Source organism: Quercus suber, unplaced genomic scaffold (genome assembly GCF_002906115.3).
Source record: "Quercus suber isolate HL8 unplaced genomic scaffold, Cork oak 2.0 scaffold_62, whole genome shotgun sequence".
Classification (NCBI taxonomy): domain Eukaryota; kingdom Viridiplantae; phylum Streptophyta; class Magnoliopsida; order Fagales; family Fagaceae; genus Quercus; species Quercus suber.
Window position 1 is genome coordinate 1387653 of NW_027069527.1, and position 21649 is coordinate 1409301.

General features: G+C 34.3%; 3 protein-coding genes across 3 annotated transcripts; 1 reads left to right on the plus strand and 2 right to left on the minus strand.

Annotated features, from left to right (window-relative positions):
* Window positions 1–6863: 6863 nt before the first annotated feature.
* LOC136067186 (uncharacterized) lies at window positions 6864–10309 on the minus strand. The gene is made up of 5 exons (XM_065772688.1): window positions 10167–10309; window positions 10021–10077; window positions 9618–9881; window positions 7175–7258; window positions 6864–7028 (listed from the first exon to the last, which is right to left on the minus strand). The coding sequence occupies exons 1-5, from the start codon at window positions 10209–10211 to the stop codon at window positions 6879–6881; spliced, it is 600 nt and encodes a 199-aa protein (XP_065628760.1). The 5' UTR covers window positions 10212–10309; the 3' UTR covers window positions 6864–6878.
* Window positions 10310–11963: 1654 nt separating this feature from the next.
* Window positions 11964–15128, plus strand: LOC136061171 (uncharacterized). Its single transcript, XM_065772689.1, has 4 exons — window positions 11964–12100; window positions 13594–13815; window positions 14007–14100; window positions 14412–15128. The coding sequence occupies exons 1-4, from the start codon at window positions 11979–11981 to the stop codon at window positions 14709–14711; spliced, it is 738 nt and encodes a 245-aa protein (XP_065628761.1). The 5' UTR covers window positions 11964–11978; the 3' UTR covers window positions 14712–15128.
* Window positions 15129–16166: 1038 nt separating this feature from the next.
* LOC112034665 (LIM domain-containing protein WLIM1) lies at window positions 16167–19366 on the minus strand. The gene is made up of 5 exons (XM_024067483.2): window positions 18982–19366; window positions 17321–17417; window positions 17148–17188; window positions 16932–17015; window positions 16167–16659 (listed from the first exon to the last, which is right to left on the minus strand). The coding sequence occupies exons 1-5, from the start codon at window positions 19117–19119 to the stop codon at window positions 16435–16437; spliced, it is 585 nt and encodes a 194-aa protein (XP_023923251.1). The 5' UTR covers window positions 19120–19366; the 3' UTR covers window positions 16167–16434.
* Between the last annotated feature and the right edge of the window lie 2283 nt (window positions 19367–21649).

The following is a 21649-nucleotide window of genomic DNA, read 5'->3' on the forward strand; positions in this document are numbered from 1 at the left end:
AGTTCTAATTTGAACCTACCACTAAAATTACATTTTTGTCCTACCAATGACAACTTGTAATAACCTGTCATTTAAAATTTGTTATGAAAATATTGTGAAAACAACATTTCTCTAGTTTTTAAGTTTTTAAATTATTTTGGGTATTTATGGGGTATGATTGTGTGTTATGCTCAATTTTTCTGTATAAAAATATGACGAGTTAATATCTCATGCGCCTAGCGCATGAGACTAGCCTCTTACAAGCAGGTGGGCCCCGCACGTGTGGAGCTCACCTGCCACTGAGAGGCAGGTCTCATGCGTCTAGCGCATGAGAGATTTTTCCAAATATGACATGTCAATTTCTATTGAAAGGTATAAACAAGATTCAGATTTGAGTAAATCTTTTTTTTTTCTTTTCTTTTTTTAAGATTATCACAAACAAACTCACAATATTTATCACAACTCTCTTAAATGGTAGAATATAATAGTCGCTTGTCACTTTCACAATACACAATTTTTTTTTCTCTACCAATAATTTACGATTAGTCACGTAGAGAGTTATGAGCAAAATTATACTTTCTTGTAACAACCTGTTATTTAAAATTTGTAATGGAAATATTGTGGAGACAACATTTCTCTTGTTTTTAATTTTTTAAATTATTTTGGGTATTTATGGGATATGATTGTGTATGTTATGCTCAATTTTTCAGTATAAAAATATGACGAGTTAGTATCTCATGCGCCTAGCGCATGAGGCTAGCCTCTTACTAGCAGGTGGGCCCTACACGTGTGGAGTCCACCTGCCTCTGAGAGGCAGGTCTCATGCGTCTAGCGCATGAGAGATTTTTCCAAATATGACATGTTAATTTCTATTGAAAGGTGTAAACAAGATTTAGATTTAAGTAAATCTTTTTTTCTTTTCTTTTTTTAAGATTATCACAAACAAATTCACAATATTTATCACAACTCTATTAAATGGCAGAATATAATACTCGCTTGTAACTTTCACAATTCATAATTTTTTTTTCTCTACCAATTTACGGTTAGTCACGCAGAGAGTTATGGGCAAAATTATACTTTCCTGTTTTACTAGATTATTTTTTTTGTTTTATTTCTTAGGATCAATCTCAATTTGCTTAGTTGGCGACGTTGTTGGAGTGTCACGCTCAGTCACAGGGCGTGGGGCCTGTGGGGGGTTGGTTTGTCCAGTGTCCAATAATAAGCAGTTGCGTCTGTAAGTCAATCTCTTCCACGAAACATTGATTTGGCATTTTGGGCCTCACCGACTCTCTCTCTCTCTCTCCCTCTCGCTCTCTCACTCACTCACCACTTTTCCGAACTTTGTTTGCATTCACATTTTGAAAACAGAGAAAAAGAAAAAATAGAGTAAGATCTATTTCAGAGTCTCATATTTCGTTCAAATTGATTTTTTTTTTTACTAAAAGTATAATAAAGGTAAAAATCAGTTGAAATAGTATAGTAAGATTCATTAATAGTACTAAAAAGTACAATAAAACTTGTGAATAATATCAAAAATAAGCTAAATAATAAAATAAATTAACAAAATAAATCATGTAAAATCAACACTTAGGGTCTGTTTGGAATTCGCTTATTTTGTTGAAACTGAAAACTTTTTGTTGAAAGTACTGTAGATAAAGGTAAAAATTAGTTGAAATAGTACAATAAGACTCATGAATAGTACCAAAAAGTGCAGTGAGACCAATGAATAGTAGGAAAAATAAGTTAAATAGTAAAATAAGTTGGCAAAATTAATTTTTGCGTAATAGATACTTAGGGTCTGTTTAGAATTCACTTATTTTATTAAAATTGAAAACTTTTTACTGAAAATACTGTAGATAAAGATAAAATTTAGTTAAAATAATATAATAGGAGACCTATAAATAATACCAAAAAAAATAAAAAATACAATAAAATTCATAAATAATAACAAAAATAAATTATATAATAAAATAAATTGACAAAATTAATCATGTCAAACGGCCAAACAACACGCGCATACCGTCATACGACACAACGTTGCTGGCTGCACGGATCTAAAAAGGGTTTATTGGGCGGTTGCTATTAGTGTGACTGTGTGAGAGAGAGTTTTCATGTACTTTTCAATTTCGAGAATCTATGGCCCCCACCTCTCCCTTACAATTATTAGCCCACTAGCCTGTAAAAAAGTGCCACCTCTCCCTTCTTTTAGATTCTCGCGAATAACAAATCGGATGGACGCAGCGAACTGGCTGTGAGTGGAACACAGTGATTGGAGTGAGTGAGTGATGAGTGAGACCCTCTCAAGTCTCAACCCCCATTGGGCTTAGCCATCGGCTTATAGCTTTAGCCAGATTCTAAATTCAATACCCATGCCCGCTTGTGTTTTGTGGTGTGCTAGTGGCCAGTGTGCAAATTGGAACCCAACCTAAAATTTTATTTTATTTTGTTTTCTAAGGGAGAGAGAAATAGTTTTTTTTGGTAGAAAGAGATATAGTTTTATAGTATGTATTATTTTATTTTTTGTATGGGAACTATGTATTACTGTATTTTTTTTTTTTTTAGTGATGAATACTTCTTTTTATTTTTTGTATGGGAACTATGTATTACTGTATTTTTTTTTTTTTTAGTGATGAATACTTCTGTTACTATTATTATATGCTTATTGTCTTTATTGTTTTTGTTTTTTGTTGGAAGACTATTGTTTTTAAATATCAACTAGACTAGAAGACTCTTGGGATTTTTTTCCTTGGGAGAGAGAAACGGTTATACTATTAGAGTATTACCATTGTCTTTATTGTTTGTGATATCTAAGCAACTACACAGACTGGAGGACTCTTAAGAAACTCTTTTTTTTTTCCCCCTTGGGAGAGAGAAATAGTTATTCTATTACTATATATTATTATATTCTTTTGTGACGACTATTTTTGTATTATTATTTTTATATCTAACTAGAGTAGAGAGGACTCTTGGGACTTATTAGGAGGCAACAAAAGGTGCCCCTAAAAGTAGCAGGAATGACATAAGATTTAAGAGGAGGATGGGTGGGAATTTTGGGACACAAGGAGGGCCATTGATGGTGAGTCCATGAGATCGGCAGAAAAGTTCCATCCCCTAGGTTGTTTTAATTTTTTTTTAATTGATTTTAATTTGCAAAGTCTCTGTATTCTTTGTTAAGTGTGTTTTTTTGGGTCATGCGAAGGATGATAGGTAGTGACTTCTACAAGATACATAAGTTGACCCTTGGACATATTTTGGAATCACTATAATTTCTCTCTTTATTCCTTTAAAAGTATTTGATCTCCCATTATGAGGTTAGTAAATTTACTCTTCGTTTCTAATAGAGGACACAATCAATTGAGTTTTGACTAACAAAAATAAGAGTGAACAATAGGAAAGAGAATTGGACAGCACTTCTCAAAGCAAGGGAGAGAGTCCTCGATCCCTTTTGAGAGACCAATTAGAGCAATGTTTGCCTGAACACTCCAGAACCAGTAAAAGGAAACTTTCCTAAAGCAAGACATTAAAAAGAGAAAGGGCCTGCATCTCTTTTTCCTTTTCTTTATAGTTTATACACAATGATGGAAGATTATCTTAACTTTCCTTTTCTTTTTAATAGAATGTGTAGAAGATGCAAATAAATAAAACTAAAAAGCGGTTTTTTTTTTTTTTTAAACTTTATAAATATGGTGCATATCTTGGTTTAGGAATTAACTTATTTATGTTTGTTATTAATGGTCTGTTTGGATTAAAGAGGAGGGAGGAAGAGTAGAGTAAATTTAGCCAAAAATTAGCCTATTTTTTGTCAACTCTACTCTACTCTTCTCTACTCCCCCTCTTTCCACCCCTCCATCCAAACAGACTCTAAATGGATCAAGCCAAATCCTAAGTTTATGTTTAATTAATAAACAAGTGAGCTCATGCATAATAATGTGTGTTTATTATTATTATTATTTTTTTATCTTAGCAAAAAAAATCAATTCCAGTTCTTGTACTAACCTTCGCAGCCGCTCGAGCTCCTCATCCCTGGCGTTGGGCTGTGTGTGCCGGAAGCATGGGATGCCGTTCTCCCCGTTTGATAGGACCCTTCTCCAAGACCGGATCGCTCCTCTGGTGGCTCGTAAGCCGGATCCTCGCGTCTCTTCTGTCTCCGTTCCCGCCAGGTGGATCCCCGGGAAGACCCCGCCGAGTCGCTCTCTGCGTTACCTCCAGACATCTTCCTGTAAATGGGTCTCAGCGGAACCACTGCTTGGTAGGAGTTCCCACAGACGGCGCCAATTGTGCGCGCCCGATACCGAAACCCGTCGGACTGGGCCTCAAGTTGGGCTCACAACTTACTTGTATAGTGGGTTTGGATTTCCAACACTGGGTCGTTCCTCTCGCTGAGACCTAAGGCCCTTTCTTTTCTTTCCTCGTGGGTCTGAGTCCCCTTCTCTTTTTACTCACTCTGTTCTTATACTCTCCATGCTGCGCGCCATTTTTTCCAACCCTTTCTTCTCCAAACTTCCTGCATTTATAGGCCATAGTTTAGTGGAGAGGTCATAATTACTTGCCAACGAGTGCAACCGGCGGTCCACTATTATCGATCGTAAGTGGGTGGTCAGGTAGGAGTGGGAAATTATGAGGGTGGCGTTGGAACTTGGTTCCTGCCTCCACGATAGTCCTCGGGAGCGGTGGCTCTCCGGGGCGCGGCCGGGTAGGTACAGTGCAGGTCTTCCCGTGAGTCAAATATCTACTCCACGGAAAGGTGTTGCCGAGAAACGATGAAGAAGCAAGGCTCGGGCTTGCAGTACGCGTGGCCCGGGGGTGGGCTGCCGGGTATAAAGGGATTGGCCTCATGGGCCATATACCCAGGCCAGGGCCCAAGGCCCAATGTAGGATATGACGCGGGGCCGTACAGTAATCATTGTGATTTCATTGAATTTAACTCAAAAAGTAACAAATTTAGCATATTTGCTCACTTTTCAAATATAAAGAAGGAATTAATTGGTTACAAATATAAAGGAGAAATTGTAAATTACCTCAATGGAGGAAGCAAAGTCCTTCCCCCCCCCCCCCCCCCCCCCCCTTTTTAGAATATCTTAATTAATCATTCAAATACAACAATAACAAATTCTTCTTTAAAAAAGAAAAAAGAAAAGAAAAAGAAAAGAAAAGAACAATTATTACTTACAGAAATAGCTAAACATGGAATGGCATAAGAAACCCAATTATAATTTAGTAAATCATGAACCAATTTTACCATCATGAAATCATTGTTTATGTACGGTTTCCAAAGCCGAATAAAACAAAAACAAATAAAAAATCTAAGATGTATTTCCAATTTCCAAAGGAGCAAATTGGTAGAACCTTGGCCCCAAACTTTTGGAAATGCTATAAATTCCCTAATATTCACGGCATTTTTTTAGTAAAATATATGAATGGCCCTATAAAAGTTATCTGTTAGCCATATAACTCTATAATCTTTAATTATACATAATCCTTTTTCTAGTTTGACCCCCAATTTCATACTCCTAATCCCATCCCTATGTATTTATTTTCCTTTGTCCAAGTATCCTTTTGAATTTCATAAGAAAAAGAAAAGGATATTTTGATAGTTGATACATAATCTTATATTTCTGGAAGTGCTCCTATATGTTTTTACAATTAAAAGAATAAATACTTCACCTTGGGACCACGTTTCAAGAAGTTGAGGTTACTAATTCAAACCTCTTCTTTGCCTCTATCTGAGTCCAAAAATCATTTATAAAATAATGATAAATAAATAAGAACTTCACCCATAGTCGAAATTGTAATATTTTTAAATAACAAATAATATTTCACCAACAAATACGCCTTCTAAAATAGATTTAAAAGTATCGCCTATAAGTTTCATTCGCTCATCTCCTTTTTCACTTAGCAATTTTTTTATAGATAATATAATCATATTACGTAATTGTGAGTAGATATTGACTTTCATATGTGTCCAATTTAGTTAAGGATCAGACAACGCCTTTTAAAGTTGGGTTAGAGTTAAGGCTATAAATCAGCTAGGCTAAGTCCAGTAGTAAAAAGTCACCATTTTTATTTTATTTTATTCGAACATGAGCTAAGCTTGAGCTAACACTAAACTAGATTGCATGCCCAAGTTCGATTCATTTTCCTTTTTTTTGTTAGTTCGGTTCATTTTCTTGTCAAAGAAGTTTAAGCTTGATCATGAGCTATTTAATTAATTTATTCATTTTCATATATGCTAAATTTATTTGATTCTTCACAAATCTATGCTAGTATTTAATAATTAAATTATAGTTGAAATTATATTATTTAATTACTTAAATAGAATGATTTTTTTTTTATGAACTTATAAAAATTATATAAAATTTTTAATATTAAAGCACTATTTATTTTAATATTATCAAATAATATTTTGATATCTTATAATTATTTTCAAATTTACACAATCCAATTTCAAGTATAAGTACATATGTATTTGTATAGATATTTAGTATATAAATATATAAATATATATAATATTATATATAATTAAATTAAGTCTCATAATCATGTATTTGTTCACTAACACATCATTATGCTCATTAAATTTTTTTTTTTTGCTAAGATAAAAAAATAATNGGGGGGGGGGGGGGTGGTGATGGGTGGAGATTGTTGTCAGTGAAACATGGAAGTTAATCAGAAAAGACTAGGACACCAACATGGAGAAAAGACAAGAAGATGAGTAGGTAATACATCAATATGAACCAGGACCCAATAATCGAAAAGCAAAACCTCATAATAATTATGTGCTTCCAAAAACCCCGTCCACTCAAATATTTTTTCCAAAAACCACATAAATTTCTTCATCAATTCGGTGATGATGCAAAGAAATAATGTCAAAAGTCCCTCAAGGCAGCACGCCTTTAAAATTATGGAGCTAAAGTGCCAGAAACAAACACTGAAATTACCTGTAATAAGTTTCTCTGGAGTTCCTCCATTTTCCTTTGAAGAGCTGCATTCACATTTCTCTCCAGTAAATGTCTTTCTTCCTGCTGTGATAAAAGCAACAATGCTGCAACCTGACAAGATTACATATGTGAGGAAGAAGAACACACACACACACACACATGAAAAGCACACAACGCACACTAACAGAAAAGCAGGGGAGGGGAGTGGGAGACAGAGATATATTTTAAAATAAAACAAAATAAAATAAAATAAAAACCTTCTCTTGCAATGCCTGTGCAAGGGCTTGGGAAGCATTGCCTTTTGCTTCAGCCATAATGTCTGGTAAGCCAGGACCACTCCTCTGGAAGCAATGGAATAAATTGGTACTAAAATTAGAAGTTGCAGGAAAATAGGACCAATATTCATATAAGGTGTATATATCATCATTACATCATAACTCCACTAGAAATAATATTAGAGACTAAGTCTTGTAAACAAACACCGATTGTTATAGTCAAGTAAAGTATTTATGAACAATGTAGAGGGTTACTGCACAACAATTTCCCTTTTTTTTAAATGACAAGGAACCTCTTCAAGGCAGGGCCACTTTGTGTACCCACCCCTGTCAAGTAAATCCCAGATACACAACCCTGCCTGCAAGAAACCACATATCAGTAATCCCGAGACTTGAACAGGAGACCTCATGGCAGATTCCTAAGAGGCCAACCAATTAAGCTAAACTGTGCGGGCAATCTTTTTCTTATTTTCCTTTTGATCGGGATTCTAACAGGGAGACTGTATACCAAATATGAACATTAAATTCCATTAAACCAAATTTTTAGCATAAACATACCGTTTCTTTCCTTTCCACATCCAGTAATCCAGTCAACATTGCTAAAATCTTAGGACTTGGGAGAAATTTAACAGTAACAAGTGGCGTGGATTGGGAAGGACTAATAGGTCAGGCATCTAAAATAAACCATATAAAAATATCTGAACTTAGTTTTCAGTCTCCAGGAATAAAGCTACATGTATGAAATGCTTGTAGATTCTAGCGAGCTGAATTCCTTACAGCAATCTGTAATCATAAGCAACAATAGCAGCAAGCTAAGAGCAAAGCCCGACCCCCATTTGAAGAGGAGAGAGAGAGTCAACAGATTCAATGGAAGTTTCTTTGTTAGGCTATCTGGACTTGAGAATAAAATCCCTGGAAGTTTCTTTGGCAGGTTACCTGGAATTTCTTCCTCCCTTATTTTTTGATAAGTAAATATTGAGGGAGGGAGAGAGAGGTGGGGTGCAAACCACCACAAACATGGCGCAAGACAAAGGATACCATTAATCATATAATTTGGCCTTTACAAATTTTTATTGGTTACAACCTCTTCCTGCTACAGTTTGGCACCTATACTCACTGTCTCAAAGAGTGGCAGGCAACTTTAATTTTGATCAATCCCCAATGACACAGAGGTCATGGAGTTCACAGAATTTCCTTGATCACTTGGATGACACCTATTAGAACACTTAAAATTCTAGAGTATCAATCATAAATAAAAAGAACTCCTACAGTATATTCCATTTAACACAGTAGGTTCTTTTCTTCTTCTTCTTTTCCCCTTTTTGGCAGGTAACACGGTGTTTGTGCTTGCGCTTAATATTGTATATTGTGTTCACAGCCAGTCCCTAGCCCGGGAAAAGGCAGTTGTGGTAAGTTGACAGCCAGTGTAAAACTTAGTCACTCTATTATGAATGGATCCACTATAGATACTCGTTGGAGTGTCCCCTATACATGTAGTCAACCCTAACCAATCTGTGGAGGATTCATAGCCAATCCCAAAAACTCAAGGACTAAGGTTTTGTTTTTGTTGTTGTTGTTGGGAAAACACAGCGAGTTATACCCGTATATAGATCTTCAATTCTTTCCTTTATGTGAGACAAGCCCCACACCTTAATTCCAAGAAAAAAAACATTAAATGATGATAATAGTACGAAAAGTAAAACAATTACAAGCCCCATCCAATTGTAATTTGTCATAGCCCCTGCGTCAGAACAGCATTATGATTACAATTGGTGGAGTATTGCGCTGCTTGCCATCTCCTAGTCCAGGATTTGCTGTGGTGTTCCCAGTTTCTTCTCTTCATCATTAATCTAGCTTGCATATTGAGAGTTGAGACCCCCAAACAGAAAGATAAGGTGAAACAAAAGTTCTGTATAGTTCTTTCCTTGAAATTCTTTGGAAGGAAAGAAACTACGGCCTTTTTACTTAAAAGTCCATATAGACATCAAATGTGAAGGCTTCAGAAAGGACAAAAAGCCTCGTGTTTTATATAGATTACTAAGGCATCTAGCTGGCTATCTAGATATAGCTTATATACAGAAAGAGATACTTTAATATAGTATCGGACAGAATGTTAAAAATCCAGAGGCTTTGTTAGTGTGATTGGTTTAGATTATCCTTTTTTTTATTCCCTATCACCCAGCTGTCTACTTCAAAGACACCTGCAAGTGCATGTACATCATTGTGAATGAACTGATAGGACAGAACTTGAAGTGCAGTGATTATATAGGAAGCCCTCATTCTCATCCATCAATAGAGTTTTTTTTTTTTTTTTTAAATCCACGGGCAACAGAAAACAAGGCCATAAAAATATAACCAAAATATACCCCACACACACACACAGAAGAAACCTAAAAATATGCAGCATAGGCCACAGGGAACCAACCTTAGATAACAAGTCAGATTCTACAACAGTGGCCATATGTACATCTCGACATTCATATTCTTCTGGTTTATCTTCTCCTCGAGGAGACCCCAAACTTTGTACTCTGCTCACTTCAAACTGCCTAATATTCTTCTCTATCATGTCAACTATTGACTTCATATAAGATTTCCCGTCATCAAGCAAATTCATGACTTGAACTCTATGCTGATAATGGTATTGATGCAACTCTGCTATTCCATCCTTAATCATTTTGGTTGAAAATATCTGCTTGTGAGCCAAATAGATTGAAAATTAAACAAAGAGATCAAGATTTAATATTTTTTTTCTTTTTCTTTTCTTCTTTTTTTTGGGGGGAGGGGGGGGGGGGGGAGAAATTTGCATTGTAGGGCATTAAAGAACTCACATTCTTCATTTCAAAATCACGAACTTTGGCCTTTAGATGATTTTCAATTTCCAACCCCTATAGACAAAAATAAAATAAATATTTGGTAAGACACAATCAGTTATTCAGTTCAGAAAACAGAAAAGTCCATAATGGAGATTCCATACCACCCGCAGCTTATTTCGAAGATTATCCATGGATTTCCTTGTCATCTCCAGCTCTTCTTCTAATGCACTCTGTCTGAGGAATAAGTTATTCGAGTTGCAGATAGAAAATAAAATCTCAATCAATTGACAACTAGATATTATGCATTTCAATTATCATATTTAATATGGAAACTAAGAAGGGCTGCTAATGTATGTTTAATTCCTAAGATTTACAGGCTATAGGAACATCAAGTAAATTAATATTTATCATCAAACCTGTGCATGATATACAGTATATCACACAAGCAGGTTAACACAACCACAGGAATGAACAGGTAAAAAAGTGGACCTAACCTATGCACTAATAACTAATATTCTTATACATCTAAATTTCTATACAACAGGGAACAACTTTCTCATTCAACATGTGACATTAAAAATTGGGACTTTTTTTTGGCTTATAATAAGTGAATTCTAAACAGACCCTAAGTATCTATTACGCAAAATATAATTTTGCCAACTTATTTTACTATTTAACTTATTTTTCTACTATTCATTGGTCTCACTGCACTTTTTGGTACTATTCATGAGTCTTATTGTACTATTTCAACTAATTTTTACCTTTATCTACAGTACTTTCAACAAAAAGTTTTCAGTTTCAACAAAATAAGCGAATTCCAAACAGACCCTAAGTGGCTCGGGAGGATTTGAACCAAGATCTTCTTAATGGGGAAACTGGGTAATCCCACTAAGCTACATGAGCCTTGTCAATTGGGCCAATATTTAGGGGTGCAACATTCACTCCCAACAACTGAAACAATGTTGCCTCTTCAGTTTTTTTTTTATTCAGTTCTTTTACAGTTACTGTTCAATATGGGAACCCAAAATGGGAGAGAAAGTAACACCCCGGTCCTTCAAGCCCAACAGGAAAGAAGTGCATGGGAGTTATAAACTTTTCAACCTCTCCATCACTAGTCAACGTGGGATGTGTGTGCGTGTGAGTGTGACTCCACTAGTTCAGTAATAACAAAATGGTAAATGCACTGGTATCAAAGTATTTTGTCCCAATAAAATTCAATTGAATTAAAAAAAATTAAAAAGAAAATTAAAAAAAGAAACAGCCTAGAAACAATATTATGACTTTGGTCAAATTTGACATCCCCCCCCCCCCCCCCGGCCAAAAAAAAAAAAAACCAAAAAAAGAAAGAAAGAAAAATGGCAAAAAACAATAATGCTTCATACCTTTTGGAAAATGTACTAGCAAAAATAAGTTGATCTGCATTTTTTTTCTTCCAAAAATAAATAGTTATTTATTCTACCAATTGTCGGATGGGTTCTCGTTTGAAGTAGGAAAATCTCCCAGTCATGGCCTTTTTTTTCAGGACTTGTTAGGTTTGGATTCTTTGAGTGTATTTAGTCCTGAAAATGGATCAAATATGATTGTTCTCTAGTCTCAAGATATTGATTGGTTAATCAAAGGATAAGGTGAATTTTTTAAGTGGAAAATCAGTGGAATTATAATCAGACAGGATAATTGATTATTCAATAGCTCAAAACACTTCAAAATATCCAAAACAAGAAACTTCTGTGGAGTACACACCTTTCTGAGTCTAGGGTATATCTGTTGAAGGCATTATGATTTTACATAAAGTCGAGTGGCTTTATTTCTTTGGGTAGGAAATGGTCCAGTGGAGTGCACACATTCTGATTCTAGAATTTTAGCTTCTAAAATTGTAGTTTGACGCACTATTATGAATATGAAATTTTTGGTGTCCTTGTGCAAAAATTAAAATTCTTCTACCTTTCATCTTTAATTATGCTCTGTAACAAAGCATGGATGGCTCAGTTGGATTTATTGGTTCTGCAATTCTTCTACCTGTCCAGGTTACCAATGAAAAGGTGAAAGCTCTCATGGAGTTGGCACAAATAAAGCAGGAATATCAACTACTTCAGGAGTATGATTTCTTTTCTATCGGAATCTTACCTCTGTCATATAAGTTATTATTTTCTTTTTTCTTCTGCAACTGCTTTTGTTTTCCTGTTTTGGAGCTTTAGTTTTATCACTAATTGTTGGTATACATCCTTACATTGATGAATGGGTGAAGTATTGATGATGTGTCAATATGATTGGCTATTGCGCCCTGTGAACTGAGATTTGATTGGAATTGAATGTGTCCTGTACTTTCTTTTGAGGAGGTGGGGGAGAAGTGGGGTCTCTTTTTGATAATTAAATGGCCATTTTAGTGAAAAAAGGAGAGTGCTCCAGTATTTAGGGAATATATTAGAGAAACTCTTAAAGAACTACAATCTTTAATTTTAAAGTTCAATAAATGTTACGTTAAGGCATCGTATGAACTGAGCCTAAGGCAGTAATCCCATCTTATGAAGTTCTTAGAAATAAAGTTTTGGTTGAGATTAGTGCTTATGGCCTCCTAATAAGTCACCAGTATTTAAAAAAAAAAAAAAAAAAAAAAAACCCGCAGATGGAGTAACAATTATTTGGAGATAGGGAAAGTCAAAAGAAGTTCTTAGTGGTGTTGTATGTGTTTTTCAACACTGCCTGGCATATGTTATCAAACTTAATGACATTGTAGTCCAACTGATTTAGTAGGGCGCACAAGAAAAATGTCTCCCTTACCTTGAAATGCACAATAAGACCACCTTTTTCTCTTCTTCCTTGTCATTTCACTGGAGGTCCTTGGAAATTGGTAAAGAGTAAAACTTTTCAGTTCTGAAGTCTCCACAAATAGATTTTGGAACGAGCCTGTTCTCTGATTTTGTGAACTAAAACCATAATGTCGATGAACAACCTACATCCTGGAATTTGTGTGGCATGCTTTGTGTAAGTCTTTCGTGACCAAAGGCAGAGGTAAACACTGAACCTATATAAGCCTCTTCTTGGAGTATGAACCAATTTGACCCAAAGTTATTATTCTATTGTACATATCCTTGCTCGCATCAACACATGGTGCCCTTTCTTTTTCAAGGCCAACCACATATCCTCTTAAGGAATCCTATTAGATTCTCTTTTCTATTAAATAAAATGTTATTGCATCATTTTAAATTCATGTATAAAATATTGAACTCTTATCTTCTTGGCTCTTAAATCATTCAATTGCTTAAGTGGCTTCTGTTGTAGATTTTCTTTCATCAGACTGTACACATACATTTATGTCTCACATTGCATAATAATGTGTCACCACTCACCACTTGATTTTATGCAGGAATGAATCCAATTACTCTTCCTATGATCTTGTTCTGAACTGATAAATTTTGGTGTTCAGTTAGCTCCCTGTAGTTCATTCAGGAGATGATTTGTTGTGACCTGTCTATTTCTTTTGCTTTCTTGCTTTTTGTGCAATTTTCTACACCTTTGGCAACAGTTGGTTTTACTGCTAACTTTTTACTGTAGTACTGGTACCTGACCATAATGTGATGCATTTAGCAGGAAAAGTGGTCAGGAGATTAAACAAGGAAAAGGTTTGGCTGATATTGTTGGAAAAAAACTTGTTCCTTATGAAAGAGATGGAAAGTTAACAAACTTGCTGAAGAGAACGTATCTGAGACGTTGGATTGGTACACTAGATGGTAGTGGGAACGAAGCTGAAGTTTACCATAATAATGAGGGGAAACTCTTCAGCAGAAGGTCCAATAGCATGGACTTTGCCAGGTTAGTGAAAATATTTTTGACCCTTTCTTTGAACTGCATGATGCATGATTGTATAGATGTGTGGTTCTTATGCATGCAAAAGTTTCACATGAATTTGTCCACTTATCTATCAAAAAAATTTAATTTACGAAAATGTGCTTTTTCTTCCTACATTTTCATTAATGTCATAATAGTTTTTTTAACCTTTTCAGAATGAAGATTGAACATGCAACTCTTAAGGAAAGCATGGAAAGTATGGAGCATCTCACATCTTCAATTCATAGGCTTCGTCTCTCGCTTATGAAGGTATTAACACTACCATAGGTACATAGAATTTTAACTGCAGGCAGGGGGTGTGCAATTTATTTTTCACTTGGGCAAGGCCAGGGATGTGTGATTCTAAAAGTAATGTATATATTCTGAATATTGACCTGGTTCAAGGTTTCCTTGTTTTTGATGGATGCTTGAGGTGCTTTTCATTTTGTTAACTGCATGTTGAAAGAGGGTCAGAATTTTTTTTTTTTTTTTACAGCACCTTCTTGAAAGCTAGCAGCATTGTTCCAATTACCTGTTTGAAAATAATGTGCCTTGTGCTTGTGATATAACCTATCTTGTAGGCCAAAGAATCAGGGACTTCTGAAGGTACAGTCACTAGCATTTCAGAAGCTCTTGATGATATTATTTGCGAGGCAAAACTTGTCAAGACTGCCCTTGGCAGCTCCCTGCCTGTTAGTTGGTCAGCTGAGGCTGATGTTGATTCCATTGATGAAAGCATAAGCAATAATCTCAAAGATTTTTATGGGGACTCCATCAATGAGAAGATAGATGCCGTGTCTGCTGCAGGATTTGAGATGGTGGAGCTTCTCATACTTGCAGCTCAGATATTGAAGGACAGCTCAATGAGAAGTGGTTCATGAGATGGAAGTTGAGTTCTGATAATGTTTGGTCTTGGTTCCTGGTGACTTTTGGTGCAGTGTAAACGGTTAATATCGGTCCCGTAAAGGCAAGGCTATGAGGAGGTGGATAAAATGAAAGATTATTTTGGTGGGATGGGGGGAGAAACTGATATATGCGCTGTATGAGAAGGGAAAATATGAATATATGTGCAGTAAAATGGGGGCAGAAGCATGTGTAGTATCTTGTCATTGCACATTCATGTATTGTTATCCTGGTGTCTTGGGTGGAGTTGGGGAAGTTCAATCCCTTGGGACTTACATGAGGTGATTAGTTGCCCAGGTAATGTATTGTAATATTGTAAATGGGTTGACATTAAAATTCGAATTCAATAGTGGTTCTACTGATAGAGTACCTTCATTCAGTAGTGCATTTTGTTTCATGCTTGTATATATATATATATATATATATGGACAACCAAGTTTTCAGTCTAATCATTAAAAAAAAAAAAAAAAAAAAATCCAATATCACAAGCTTCACGCCAGCAGTTTATTTTTCACTTTTCCTCGCGTGTAATTGGTTTTATTGGTATTAATCTACTCTGTATTAAAAGATTTTATTGGTAAGGATTGAGCCCAACGCACTTTGACCTTGGTTGTATGTTAGGTCAAGATTGAAGAAATATATTAATCCAGCAGAAAATAATGGAACAAATCGTTTGAGGTGAAATATAGATACTATAATAGTATAATGTAGAGTTGGGCCTTGAAATTTGAACGAAATTCAAGTTACATCATTGCTATGAGGGTGCCTTGATCACAGTTTCTTCCCTAACCTGGCCTGTGTATCACCTGTTTGTTTATTTGACTAACGGTGTTCATGAACTAAGGACTCAATAAACCCAAAGTAGTGTCATGCAATCCTGTGTGTGGAGTGGCGCAAGTGGAGCACAACCACGGTTTACCCCTCCACAGTGCTTAATAACTTAGAAGTCAATGTTGATACCTCCACGACTAAGCTGGCAGAGCGGTGCAACACCCAGAGGCAGCCTATGCCGTGGCCGGACAGCCTTGCCTTATGCGCTATTTTTGCGGTACTTTTTTTTTTTTTTAATTATTTTTTTTTGAACAATTGTTTGTCATGGTGGATGGGTATGAATCTAACTTTAAGCTTTTGCTTCTTTCATCTCTCAAGTGAAACTGCTTTTGACATCAATGTCTTTAAATTATGCTCTGCATCTTCTTTTGTTGTTGCTTTCCCTGCTCAATTTCAACGTGTCCGCAGCATATTACTGCATTAGCCACTTTCATAAACCAGCAATCAGCAGGGAGTGATGACAGAAGTACAAAAAAGAAGGGGAAAAAAAGAAGAAACAAAAAGAAGGTAAAAAGAATGAAATCTGATATCCTTAGGCACTGTTGAATTTACTTAAAACATAGTAGAAAAAAGTTGCTTATCCAACAGATAGAAAAGTGTAATTTACTAATAAATCTATCTGATGATATTTCAACCCAAGCAAAAACTTCATATTGTATGCAGATGCTGAGAGAATGAAACAAGTCACAACTGATAACACGGCACATCTGATCTGAACTCACTTGTCCTTACACATCAAAATCCCCAACAGTACATCAGAACCCGCATAAGTTCATAAAACGGACCTTATTTTACAAGCAAGACACAATTATAAAACTATTAGGGAAGAGTGGAGATTACTAAAGTATGATTAGATGTTGTTGAAGTGGATTATGATTCAGCAGCAATTTCTTGAGCAGTGACCTCAGTCATTTCGTTCTTTTCGCTGTTGCTCTCAAGCTGGCTGTAGTTCCCTTTCTCCTTGAAGAGTTGGATGTGGTGGTGCTTGCAGTAGAGCTTTCCTTCATGTGCAATGTAGTTTGATGGGCTTATGGTGCAACCTCCGTGGGTGCATTTGAAGCAGCTTCTATGGTATGGTGTCCCATTAACCGAAACCTTTTGAGGACATAAACATCATTAGTTCTTCATAAACTGTTTGTTAAATACAGAATTAATGTCAATATGCCATGCCAATTTCAATTAAATTATATAGTATAATGCATATAATTTTTTTTTTTTTTTTGGTTTTGGCTTAAATTGAAAGTTGATATCATGAAAAACAATGAAATTCTGAGAAACTGGACATGAGCATTAAAAGTGTTATATATATTTTACATGTACATTAAAATAATGCTCATCATTCTCGAAAGTACTCGTATGGTTGTTACCTTCTCGATTGGGTAAACGGTCTTGTTGCACCCAAAACATTTTTCTCTGGTGCCCCCGAACATATTCGAGACTGCCTTAGCATTCTGTTTAGTAGCTGGGTTAAGTTAGCAGCAAGCAGTGCTACAAATGGTTGGTTTGCTGTGGAACTGACTTGAAAGATGAACGTTGCATTTAAATTAACATTGAAAAAGGATTCAACACAAGTGTGAGATTACCTCATCAACCTGTCTTTCAGGTTTCAAGATTTTTGGTGTTCCTGAAAGAATGTTTAGAGAGAAGAACAAAATGAGTATCATTATAGAGTGGTTTTGACAAGTAGGATTTATATGAATCCAGAGAAAGAAAGATTTATATATATATATATATATATTAAGAATAAAGGCTTTACCTTCAAAACTCTTGTCCAGGCTGCCAGTGCGCTTGAAGAGTTGATCATAGTGAGGCCTGCAATATAGGACCCCTTCAAATGAACAGTAGTTGCTGAGCTGCAAGTGTAGAATACAACATGATGAAGTATTCACTGTTTTCATCCTTAACATTGTCTACATTCTTTATTAAATTAGATAATTAAATTTTTTTTTTTTGACCAATCAAGAATATAAAATATACTAAAATTTGAAACTAAATTAATATATGAAGGATACAATTAGCATCTAAACAGCATTAATAAAATGTAAACAAAACAAAAGAAAAAAAGAGAGACTATTTTTAATACATTTTACTCAATCATTTATGATCTATCATAGTAGAATTCAATATTCTTTTGAATTGCGAAACTAATCTATAATTGATTTCGTTCTAATTTTTGCAACAATTTTCCTTTCAATATCCAAATCAAACAATCCATTAGAGAATTTACACTCATTAATGAAGGTTCCCAAAATTTATACTCCCTCCAAGAATTCAATTGTTCCTAAGAATCACCAAAAATAAATAAATAATAAATAAAGGTCAGCTAATCTTCTAGTAACTATTTATAATCAGTAGGACAAATCAATAAAATAAAAGGTTAAGCCCTTGGAGTAAGGTTAATATCTTATTTCTATTAAAGGTAGCTCCATGTTCTTAAATAATATGGGTGTCATTTTCCTTTATATATATTTATATGTTTCATATTAGCTTTTGTTCCTCAAAATTTAGATTGAAATTGTAGTAGATACAAAGAAAACATAGGGTTTTTTTTTTTTTTTTTTTTTTTTTTTGTTTTGGAATTATGCCAATGGTGGATAAGAACCAAAAGATCAATAGTCTATCGGTTTGTTTATAGAGTGCTTTCTCAAAAGAAGTTTGGTTATAGAGTAATTCTAATTATATCTACTCTTTTAGTTTCTAATTGCAACTATAGATATTATTAGAGCGAGGGTCACAATAAAAAGGAAGACAATTTTCTAAATTTTATATATTTAAAAGTGGAATTGTTACCAAATTTAGTACATAATCAATCATTTAGAAATAAATTTGAAAGAAGGTCGAGTTCTATTTTAATAAATGATTGATTTAAATTATAAAAAAAAGTAATTATATGAGATTTTTTTTTTTGGTTTATATTTTATTAACATTAAATATGTATTGGTTTTATTTCTCATATATTAATTCAATGTTAATATATATGTTTCTTTGGCCCATCAAAAGAGAAAATTTTGATTCCATCCTTGATTGGAAAATGACAATTTTAAGAAGAAAAACATTTTTTTTTAAAAATTTTATTTATTTTATGATAATTCAATAGTTACAACTTACCATGAGAACGAGAGATTTGAACTTTAGATATTTTCATCAAAAACATGCGGACATGTTAATCACTTAAACTACAAGATTCTTAATTTCAAGAGAAGACATAGCTATCAATAATGAATATATATGTTGTATTCACATGTACGTGATCTATGCAAGAAGACAATGATAATGAACTCTTTCCTTGTTTGCCAACAAAACAACAATCATTCTTGCCCATGTTACAATCTTTGTTTTGTTTTATCCTTCCCAACAAACTCAATATAAAAAAGGAGGATAGATCCAAGTAAACAAATAAAATATAGCTAGTGTTACCTTGAGGGTACCCCTGCAATGGTGGCATCGAAAGCAGGCCTTGTGGTACACTCGATTATCTGCAGTTAACTTATCAACCAAGTACACAGTCTTATCACAAGCCATGCACTTCTGTGTTGTTCCTGCAAAGCTTGCCATTGATTCCTAATTCAAACCAGTCCTTAGCAAGAGCCAGAGGAGAGAGAGAGCTAGTCTTGTCTATTTTGCAACAATTTTGCTTCCTATCTTTGCTTTCTCTCTCAAGCCAATTCTTTATTTTTATTTTTCCTTCTACCTCTGTATCAAACAGCTAGGCAGGCAAAACCAGAGGAGGAGAAGGAAAGCAGAGAGAGAGAGAGAGAATTGCGGGTTGCAGTGAATTGAGGGTAACATGAAACCAAATTTATAGACTAATTGATGGGAGTGACCATTTTGCAATCATTTTGTCCGAATTTAAAGCAACTACATGGTTTATAACTCCCGCTCCCTACCCCACTTTTTTATAATTTTATTTTTAGATATAGTTATACATTCTAATTATGTTATGTATATACCCATTCCGTTCCAAATTGACAAATTGTTAGTCTTGTATTCTATTTGAGATGTCTTAAAATTTTGTCATCTTTCTAATTTTTTTTATTTATTTTTGATGTAATATCTTTCTAAAATTAAAAGTCATTAATTTACGGAGTTTTTTATTATGTCCCTACCAAATACAAGTACTCTAAGCAATACATTTTTTTTTTTTTTGAGAACTTTGTTTAAGGGTAATTTTTTGGAAACTTCTATCTTTTTAATTAATAAAAAAGATAATAAACTATGTTCCATTAAAAAGTTGAGTTTTCTAAATAGGACCAACAATTTGAGACAGAAGGAGTAATTATTTGCAAAGCATATGCATTAATAATATATCAATTTTTTAATAGACAAAGGGCTTTACAAGTTGAGTTAATTGGAACATACAATAATACCAAGAGTTTTTTTTTTTTTTGAGGAAAATACAATAATACCTAGAGTTAAAAGCTTAAATTTTCTAATTTCGAACCACACCCTAAGCTAGTAGGAATATATATATATATATATATGTGTGTGTGTGTGTGTGTGTGTGTGCGTGTGTGTGTGTATATATATTGAGAAAAACTAATGGGAAAATAAATGCACAATATTAAATCTATTTACTCCAAACTAATGTACATCAATATTATTAAAAAGAGCACCGATGACTAATTGGTGTTTTTGTCTGATAATAAAAGATAATCATTCGGAGTGAACACAATAGGTTGAAATTGTTTTTCAAAAAAAAAAAAAAAAAGAGAGAAAACAAACAAAAATATTATTATAAAGAGATTATGGTTTGTTGGTTTATTAAATGGTTAAAAGCAAAATTCTATAACTACAAATATAGTAAAGAATAAATTTAAAGTCATTGGGTAAATTATGTTTGGAGGAAAATTTTCATACTCATTACTCACAATGTCATGATTGATAAAAAATCATTCATATGTATTTTTAGTCACATAACATATTTAATAAGTCATATGACTTGTTTTAATAATACATGTTGATGGCTTTTGAATTGCCACGTAATTGGTATTTGGAGACTCCTCCCACTCAATTTAGAAGAAAATTTTGTCCAAAAAAATTATAATAACTAGTAGAAATATAATTCATTTTTATTTTTATTTTTTGAAAAAAGCTCTGACTTTGAAGAGACTAGTAATGATAAATTCATGTATCCATTTTCATTCGAAGTGAAGCTACTCATTCATCACAGGGTCCAAAAAAAAAAAAAAAAAAAAAAATTCATATTAAAGTAAACCTATATGATTATTTTTGAAGGCGATGCCCTCAATGTTGTAGAGCCCATTCAGAACTTACAAGTTACACCTCGTTGGTATCATCACTGATATAAACCAAATGACTCGCTCTTTTCATTTTTGTTCTTTTTTAGCTATTGTAAATCAAACCAATTGCTCTACTCATGGCCTTCCTGCATGGGCTCCTTTATGTAATGGTTTTGGGGCCTTTCCCGTCTCCAATCTTTTGGCCCATATTTTGGAGGCAGACATAGTAGATGGTCTAGGCTATGAAATCTTTCTTTGATTCAATAAAATTCATCATTCAATATATATATATATATGTGTGTGTGTGTGTGTGTGTGTGACTAAAAATATATTTCAATGTTCATCATCATTAAATAGATTATATTAGAGGTAAATTCAATCCTTTGGCATATATGCCCTTTGTAGGGAAATGGTTTTTAAGCCCAAGTAACATTGGGTCATTGGTAAAAATAGGCTCAGTGCTAACTGGCCTGCTATGAAAACAGGTCTTATTAAATGAGTCAAATCTCAAACCATAGTGCTAACTAGCCTCACCTTTGTAGAGAAATGGTTTTTAAGCCCAAGTAACATTGGATTATGGGTGAAAATAGGCCCAGTGCTAACTGGCCTGCTATGAAGACATGCCTCACCAAATGAGTCAAATCTCAAACTACCGATCAAATTAGGATGTTATCCTTGTTAGAGGTACTCTAGATCGGAATCCAAGGATAGTGTACACTCCAAGCCTTTGAAAAATAATTCTAGAATGTGCAAAATTGTCCGAGGAAGCCTACTTAAACTTCTTGATAAAGTAACAGTCACCTCCACATTAATGAGGCACAACTGTCTGGCGCTGTCACATTTAT

What these genes read in the sequence shown, in the direction of transcription:
- LOC112034665 (XM_024067483.2), bottom strand. Translation starts at nt 19,119, where the DNA reads ATGGCAAGCTTTGCAGGAACAACACAGAAGTGCATGGCTTGTGATAAG. An exon ending in ATTGCAGGGGTACCCTCAAG is followed by an intron (nt 17,418 to 18,981) that starts GTAACACTAGCT and finishes CTACACTTGCAG; the next exon opens with CTCAGCAACTACTGTTCATT. An exon ending in CCGTTTACCCAATCGAGAAG is followed by an intron (nt 16,660 to 16,931) that starts GTAACAACCATA and finishes TGTCCTCAAAAG; the next exon opens with GTTTCGGTTAATGGGACACC.
- LOC136061171 (XM_065772689.1), top strand. Translation starts at nt 11,979, where the DNA reads ATGGATGGCTCAGTTGGATTTATTGGTTCTGCAATTCTTCTACCTGTC. An exon ending in GAATATCAACTACTTCAGGA is followed by an intron (nt 12,101 to 13,593) that starts GTATGATTTCTT and finishes TGCATTTAGCAG; the next exon opens with GAAAAGTGGTCAGGAGATTA. An exon ending in TTCGTCTCTCGCTTATGAAG is followed by an intron (nt 14,101 to 14,411) that starts GTATTAACACTA and finishes CCTATCTTGTAG; the next exon opens with GCCAAAGAATCAGGGACTTC.
- LOC136067186 (XM_065772688.1), bottom strand. Translation starts at nt 10,211, where the DNA reads ATGACAAGGAAATCCATGGATAATCTTCGAAATAAGCTGCGGGTG. An exon ending in GTGATTTTGAAATGAAGAAT is followed by an intron (nt 9,882 to 10,020) that starts GTGAGTTCTTTA and finishes GCTCACAAGCAG; the next exon opens with ATATTTTCAACCAAAATGAT. An exon ending in CACAGGCATTGCAAGAGAAG is followed by an intron (nt 7,029 to 7,174) that starts GTTTTTATTTTA and finishes TAATCTTGTCAG; the next exon opens with GTTGCAGCATTGTTGCTTTT.